This window comes from Nematolebias whitei, chromosome 11 (genome assembly GCF_014905685.2).
Source record: "Nematolebias whitei isolate Nwh7 chromosome 11, NemWhi1, whole genome shotgun sequence".
Classification (NCBI taxonomy): domain Eukaryota; kingdom Metazoa; phylum Chordata; class Actinopteri; order Cyprinodontiformes; family Rivulidae; genus Nematolebias; species Nematolebias whitei.
Window position 1 is genome coordinate 45,795,639 of NC_056508.1, and position 8,394 is coordinate 45,804,032.

General features: G+C 41.3%; 1 protein-coding gene across 1 annotated transcript in view; it reads left to right on the plus strand.

The window, feature by feature from the left end:
- Positions 1–1,720: 1,720 nt before the first annotated feature.
- The window catches only part of pofut1 (protein O-fucosyltransferase 1), a 10,382-nt gene continuing 3,708 nt past the window's right edge, over positions 1,721–8,394 (plus strand). The window contains exons 1-4 of the mRNA XM_037684550.1: positions 1,721–1,859; positions 2,093–2,214; positions 5,222–5,404; positions 7,358–7,470. Coding sequence (XP_037540478.1) covers positions 1,721–1,859; positions 2,093–2,214; positions 5,222–5,404; positions 7,358–7,470 — 557 coding nt within the window. The remainder of the gene's footprint in view (positions 1,860–2,092; positions 2,215–5,221; positions 5,405–7,357; positions 7,471–8,394) is intronic.

Sequence of the window (8,394 nt, forward strand, 5' to 3'; positions counted from 1 at the left end):
AGTAAATGGAAGAAAGTATAATACAAAAACAGCTACATTATAAAGCGACGTAAACTAAGAAATAATAAGAAAAGTTTGCAGCTGAGTGTTGAAATAACCTTTTAACTCAAGCTAGTTAACACGTTAATCTATAGGAACATATTAGTTAGCAGCTAGCTTTTAAAAGAACTGCTGTTAATCGAAACAACAGCTTTTAAAGTCGGCTATTTAGCTGCTAGCTTGTGAAAAACTGCTGCTAATTTGTAATTAAAGCCTTTTTTAACCCGTTTAGATAAATGTTTAGATAAAAAACAAAACTATTATTAAAGTGTAAGAAGCACACTGTTTAAGATGGCTTATGGCTCTTTAATGAAAGCTGGATTATTTTAAGCTTGTCATGATCACCTTTTTTAACACCGTTGTGCTAACTTATTGTGTAAATAAAGTTTTGTTAAAAATCAAATCTTCTTCTTCTTTATTTTAGCATTCTTGAAGCATTACCGCCACCTGCTGGTTTGGAGGGTAAACTGGAATTGAGCTAAAAATGAAAAAAATAAATAAATCCATCCATAAGAATGTGGAGGATGGAATGTGACAAATAAATAAATAAAACAAAAATAAACAAAATGTGGACCCACATCCAAGGAGCTGTATATATGATGCTAATTAGCAGCTAGCCTTTGGAATAATAACAGTGTATCCTGATGCATGCTCAATAATCCAGGTAGAAAAATCTAAAAAAGTTAAATCTGGTCCTCTGGACATTCAAAAAAACAAAACAAAGCAAATCAACAAAAAAATGTAGAAACGTTTCGTCTCTCATCCTGAGGACTTCCTCAGTCTGAGGTGCTGTATTCAGCTCAGTCTCTTAAATAGCATCTTCTCAGGGTGGATCAACCAGTTTTGCTGCTGACAAGCAAAACCAGCTGATCACATGCTCAAGAAGGACCATCAGCCTAACAATGGATCATTAGCACACTGATGGCTGTTTACTGTTCACAGAGGGCTGAGGAAGTCTCTCGGATGAGAGACGAAACGTTTCTACATTTTGTTGATGTTTTGCTTTGTTTTGTTTTTTTGAATGTCCAGAGGACCAGATTTAACTTTTTTCAGAGTGTAAGTTGTACACTTTTATGAATATTCCTCAAAGATAAGTGAAATATTCAGGTATATGTACATATACCTGTGTCCATAAATAACTGTATGTTTGTGCAATGCAGAAAAAAAGGAAGAGGCAGAGTCATCCAATCTAGGTCTGGTCAGAATGAAAGGAATAAATAAACTGCAGGGCAACATTTGAAACAGTCACCTGTAATAAAAATAATATAAAAAAATTACACATAAAATACAGTCTAACTCAGCAGGAATAAACTTTATGAAAATATGTATATACATTTATGACTATAATATATATAAATGTATGTATTTATTTATAAATGTATTTGTTTATTTATTAACAGGTCTCTCTTGTAAATGAGTCCTCATGACTCAACGAGACTAACCTGTATTAATAAATGTTGAATTAATGAAAGTTAGAGGTATGGGACATAAATATTTTTAATAAGCGGAATGTAAACGTACAGTTTAAAAGATATAATATTCTATATTAAACCGTGTTTTTCCACCGTTGAAATCTTTATTGGTCTTGCTGTTCCGCTCTTCGTCGCGTGGGGGCAGCAAAGCGCACAGACGCTGTTTGGCAGCTGCTTAATAAAACCGTAGAAGAAGAAGAGGCGCAGCAATGGCGGCGCTCCAAGCAGCGTTGGACCCTGTCAGACTGAAATGTTTACTTTCTTTACTTCTGCTTCACTTTTGTCGGATTTCTGCCGAGCAGCTGGAGTGGGATGACAGCGGATACGTGTTGTACTGCCCCTGCATGGGTAACTCTGTACTTTTAGCTGAATACTTTTGATTCTCCATCGCTCAAACTCAACACAAACTTTGTTCATAGTAAAAGTTTGAAGTTCGATGTGTGTGAACCGAGAATCAATCGGTCCAGAAAAGTGTCGTAACGTAGCGCAAATTGTGTATTAACACGTAAAAGATGAAACAAATGCTCAAAGATTAAACAGTAAAAAGAAGGTCGGGTTGTAAAGTTTTAGATCTTGTCCAGGTCGCTTTGGGAACCAGGCAGACCACTTCCTGGGATCTCTGGCCTTTGCTAAGATGCTGAACCGAACCCTGGTGGTCCCTCCCTGGATTGTGTACCGGCACCACACACCACCTTACACCAATGTAAGTACAGTCCGGCCCCCACCCATACTCGGGTATTTTAGAAGACAAACATCAAATCCTGCGCGATGTAAGAAGTTTCTAAAGGAATGCATATCGCCCGCCGCCTTCCACAGCAGAGGGTTAACCAAACGTTGTGATTTGATGAGAATACTTTTAGCCTTTTTGGTCAAACCTCAAGATTTAACAACCTCGTTTATGTTGAGACTCGTCAGGACTCAGAGTTTGTGTTGAGGATCACCTTCAGCTACTACCACGCCGAACTTTAGCTCGGCCTCTGGAAAAGAGCTCTAGATGTTTCACAGTTTCATCAAAATCCATCTTAATACACTTCAAAACTCAAATTTTAGGCCATGAAAAGCTACAAATGCATCCAGATTTTTAATTGTAGGTGTGATGTCGGGTCATGCTGCGGTGGCCGCCATCTTTAATCAGGTTGACTCTAGAGGGGAATGAGTTTTTGTAACGAGTTTCGAGGGGGACCTGGAAATTCAACCACACAGGAGTGAAGGAAAAGATTCGACTGTTTGTCAGGAGGACCACTCCTGCGGGAGAAGATCAGCTGAAACTGTGCAGGGAGAGAGAACAGGTTGGTGACTGGGGTGGTCCGGAGACCCCGAGAACGAGAGGTTCTGGAACTGCAGAGTTTGGTCACGGGTGGAGATGCAGCAGCTGCGATGACGTCAGAGGGAGGTTCAGTCAGATCACGAGACACGTGAGCGAGACCTGGAAGGTCCAACAAACACTCCTCTACAGCTCGTGGAGCTTGGTTCTGGAAGTGTCCGGGTTCTGAGGTCATGGTCAAACTGCAGACGTGGAGAAGGCGACACTTATCCGAGGGTTTAGTGAGAATCGTTGGTCAGAAGGCAGAGAGTCGAGGTCCAGATGTCCGATGAGCAGAAGTTATCCGTCATGGGCGAGGCAAAAAGAGGAGTCTGGTCATGGAGCGGGTCGACAACAAGAGCAGGAACTGGATCACTGGATCACTGGATCACTGGATCACTTCAGGAGACGGTCAGATAATCTGGCAGAGACTGAGGAACACTTAAGGAGCACAGCTGAGCTGAGTGGAGCAGGTCCAGGGCAGACGGAACATACATGGACACGAAGCACGACAGTTTTATTAACAACTGTCCTGCTTCAGGAGATATTTTGCTAACAAACCCACACAGTTTAAAGCTGGACTGTCCTGTAGTCTTCTGGTGATGAGAAGCAAACAGTTCTGTTGTTTCTGGACCCACTTGGCTTCATCAGTGTGTTCGATGGCGACTCAACCTCCTGCTGCCCTCGGGTCAAAATGACCCACGAGGCCCCCGCTCTGAACAGCGCGGACGCCAGCGTTCTTCGTGGAGATGAAGCTGCTCATCTTCGTCACCCGCAGCAGTGGATCCAGTGAAAACTGATCGAGGGATTAAAGCGCGAGGGAAAAGAACAAACGGGAACGACGACGCATCGTTACCCGCAGGTTGATCGTGGAAGAGCCCGAAGTCTGGATCTTCGTCCTGTGCGGTTTGTAATTCATCTCGTTCCTCGTCGTTAACGGCAGCAGACTCTGAAGTACGCCTGTCGCAATTAATCAATTAATCAATTAATCAGTTAATCGCATGATGAATGAAAATTATCGACCTCATTTTCATTTATCGACTTTATCGTTTCTTCGTGTCTCTCTCTTTCTACTGAAGACACTCGATGACAAAAGGCTCGACTCCGGTTCTTCACTGACCCCTCCCTTTCTCTTTAAAATCTGTTTTAACGATTCAAAATCACGTTGATCGTTAAAAGCAGCTGAGTTGAGAAGCTAAGCTACGAGCTAAGCTAACAGGCCGACCTCGGGGAAAAACCTCCGTCTTGTTGAAGCTCCAAAGCACCACCCTCCCATTTTATAAAGAAGCACGCTGCTCGCTCCCTCACTATCCATCCTTCGGTTCAAGCTTATACTGCCATCCGGTGGTTGAAAAAAGGTACTACATGCAAAACTAAATAAGATAGAAAACATTTCTTCTTAAATTTTACATGAATAATTAGTCAAATTTCAAACAATATTATCGTTTATCGCAATAATTTCTGAGACGATTAATCGCTCAGCTACATTAGTTATCGTGACCGGCCTCCTCTGAATGTGGCTCTAAACTTCGTGTGGCACAAATCTGAAGTCGCTTCCGGTTCGCACACCGGACATGACTTTTTTTTATTATTATACCAAAATATTATCGATCACCGTCTAAAGTCGTGAGCGGTTGGATGTTTTCTCCACCCTCCACCTCAAATGGAGCTCCAAACATCTCAAACTGTAAACTTTATTATTATTAATGTGTTATTATTTACAAGATCATTTTGAATTAACTTGATTATCGGATAGTTTCTTAATAGTCGTCTTCTAATTTATAAAGTTATGAAGCTCTTTGATCAATTATAAATACGTGTATTGAAGATGAATAATTTGTAAAGATCTTTATAATAAACTGGACCTGGTTATTTTGTTCTTCTTTAGGTTAATTACCCGTTCTTTGTTTTATGTCATTCCTTCGTTATTTTTGTCTTTCGGAGCATTACCAGAGAGAAGTGCAACATTATCATTTAAAGCTTATTTATTTTTATTTATTTAGTCTCGTGGAGTCACGAGGACTCTTATTTTTATTGTTTTAGATAAAAGTGTGATTAAAACATCTTAGTGTCATTTTGAAACCAGGTAAGAAACGAAAATTCAAATTTATGGAAAACTTTTAACGGAGTTCTTTGTTGATTAAAATGATAAAAAGTTGCATTAAAGCAGTTTATGAACTTTATGTGATTATTAGTTTATCGTTTGGTTTTATTGGTGGAAGAATCGATCGATTGTTTTTTCTTGGTTTAGTATTAAAGAGCAGAACTTTCATTTCCACTCGTGAAATTTGTGTTGTTCAAATATTTAAACGTAAAAACTCAATAATTCAAACGAACGTTTGGTTCGAGCGTGAAGTAAAACTCGACCTGAATCTTCTTCCACTTCTTGTTTCCTTCTGGTGGTCAGGTTCATGTTCCCTACAGCGACTTCTTCCAGCTGGAGGCTCTGTCGGCCTTCCACCGCGTGGTCAGTCTGGAGGACTTCATGGAGAAGCTGGCCCCCAAGCACTGGCCCCCGGGCCGGAGGAGGGCCTACTGCTTTGAGGCTGCGGCCCAGCGGAGCGCAGACAAGAAGTCCTGCCCCATGAAGGTCCGAGAAAACCCCTGAAACCGACTCTTACCGCAGCCTCGGCTCTTTCTAGATTATCAGACAAAGTTGGTGAGTAGATGAAATATTTCCTTCTGTCCTGCGTCATCGAGGACCCCAGGTGGACCCCCGGGTGTAAACCCTGACCCGACGTGGATCTGAAGGGACCGTTGGGGATCACCGGTCACCTGGTGCTGACGTGAAACCTTCACCTCACACAAAAGTTTATCACGACTCGCATTTCACTTTAGAACAACTCATTTTCCCCACAAGCTTTGGGTTAATATAATTTTAAATATAAACTAGAGAAATCGCATTTCCTGCGAAAATGCAGCGAGAACGCTTATTCCTGAAAAACAGCCGAAATTAGCTGAAATCGCTGAAATGGAAGAACAAGCCTAAGTTAGCAGAAGAAAGCAGAAACAACATGTTTGCTGATTTTTTTTCATTCATTCAGCTTTTATTCAGACAGGTAAAGAGAAATGGACACAAAATTTAGGACATTGGCTAAAAACAGCTTAAATTTGCACAAAAAATAGCTGAAAGGTAGCTGAAAAGGCAGAAAGAAGCTTAAACAATCGGAAGGAAACAGCTGAAATTAGCCCAAAAAATGTGGAGCTGAAATTAGCATAAAACAGCTAAATGGTAGCTGAAATAGCAGAAAAAGCTGAAAGTAGCAGAAGTAACTTGAAAGGAGCACAATGAGCTGCAATTAGCTGAAAGAAGTTAATTTGGCTGAAAGTAGCAGAAATTATCACAAAAAACTTGAATTTATCTGAAAACAGCTGAAATTAGCTAAAAAGGAGCTGAACAAGTAGAACAAGCTTAAACTATCAGAAGATAACAGAAGAAACGTGTTTGCCCAATTTGGCTGAAAGAAGCAGAAATGAGCACAACAGTGTGGAAATTATCTGAAAAAAGCTGAAATTAGCAAAAAAAACCCAACAACTGAAAAGTAGATAAAAGGCCGAAAGCAGCTTAAATTATCAGAAGGAAATGGAAAGAGCCCATTTTTGCTGAATTAGGTTGAAAAAAGTTGAAACGAGTGCAAAAAAAAAAGTGGAAGTAGCTGAAAAAGCTATAATTAGCTTAAAAACAGTTAAATAGTAGCTGAAATAATGGAAACTTGCAGAAATAAGCTGACAGGAGCATAACGAGCTGAAATTAACAGGAAGACGTTAAAAGAAGCTCAACTTTATTGTAGTTAGCAGAAAGAATCTGAAAGGAGCACAAACAGCTGAAAAAACAGCTGAAAGTAGCTGAAGCAGAACAAAATGTGAAAGGAGCAGTAAAAGGTTGTAAACAGAGCTAAAGATCTGAAGGAGGTGAAATGAGATCGATTCATTTTCTCTGAGGATAAAATGTCAGAAAAGGCCAAATATTTCAAACAGCTAAAGTTGCACCAATACCAAAAGTCACAGCAGGATGGTCCTGAAACAGCCGAACGTTTTGATTAGTTGAAATCGTTTGTTTGACTCGGAGCTCCTTCCTTGTTGCACTAATTACCACAGAAGAAGAAGAACGGGGGTTCTTTTGAGGATGAGCCAGGAGCTGCTGATCAGATGTATTGATTAACTGATCGTCATCAGAGGGACCGTCTCACTTGCAGGCGTGTCAACGTCAAGGTGGAAAGGCATCAGCAATGACCTCAGAGGAGCAGCTCTGGCGCCCGTCAGTCTGGGAAGGGTCAAAGGTCATGTCCAGACTGACTGGAGTCCGTGGTTCTGCAGAGATCGTTCACGAGTGGAAAACAGTTCTGAGGGTAACGTTGTAAAAAAGAGTGGGCCAGTTTTCCTCCACAACCATTCCAAGACCAGTATGTTTGATTAGGTCCTGATGAAACCCAAGAACTGAAAGTGTGAGAATTTTAGTTTTTCCATGACTCAAAAAAAAAAAAAAAGCTAAAGTTCCTGTTCAGTTGTCTGATCCGGACCGTTGGTTCTGGTGTCTCTCCAGGACGGGAACCCGTTCGGTCCGTTCTGGGATCACGCCGGCGTCGAGTTCGACGGGTCGGTTTTGTTCGGAGGGATTTCCTTCAGCTCCTACCATCAGCCGCAGTGGATGAAGAAGTAAGTGCATGATGACGGTGTGGTTCTGAAAACGGTTTATGTAACCAGAAGAGTGCACGTCTGTTAGCGAAATATCTCGTGAACCACGGGACGGGTCGATGAAGCTCCCTGGATGTTCGACTTGAACGACCCAGTTTAAGATGGCTGCCACGGCTGATTGACAGTTGTACAAACGTTGAGCTAAAATTCGATGTGGTAGTAGCTGAGAGTCGGGCGAGTGGTGGCACAGTGGTTAAAGAAGGCGAGCCTGTGATCGGAAGGTCGCCGGTTTGACAACATCAAAACCTCCACCCTCATTCGCCCCACTCTGAGCCCTTGAGCAAGGCCCTTCACCCCCACCATGCGCTCCCCGGGCGCCCTAGATGCAGCTCTCTGCTCCACAGAGGCTGTGGCAGCGCGGTGTCTGTGGCTGGTCAGGAAGAACATCTGGCGTAAAAATAATAGTCAAGTCTTTGTGCGACAGTTTGCTGTGGCGACGCCTAAAGAAGGAGCAGCCGAAAGAAGAAAAATCAATTTAATAAATCTGCTGTGATTATCGGCTGCGATCGTTAAATGTTGTCAACATTTGTTCTGAACCACTGTCTGGACTGAACTAAACTTTCAGGAACCAATCACTGGACATGCGTCCAAAAATGAACTTTGCAGCCAACCTGACCTTTTTTCAGTAAATTCAGAGAATAAAAGAAAAAGATTAAAACAAGTAAACTTTACAGGTATCGACCTAAAGTTAATGTGTTCATAACTGAGAATCATCCACAACATATTTTCTGAGTGACAACAGATTAAACAAAACCTTCAGTTAAAACTTATAATCTAGCTGTTTTTGTTACTTTTTTTTTGCCAGTTTGTTAAAAAAACATCTGTATGCCTTTTTATAACTGTCCACTGTTGTCATCACTCTTTGTTAAAATCAGGTCTCTCTTG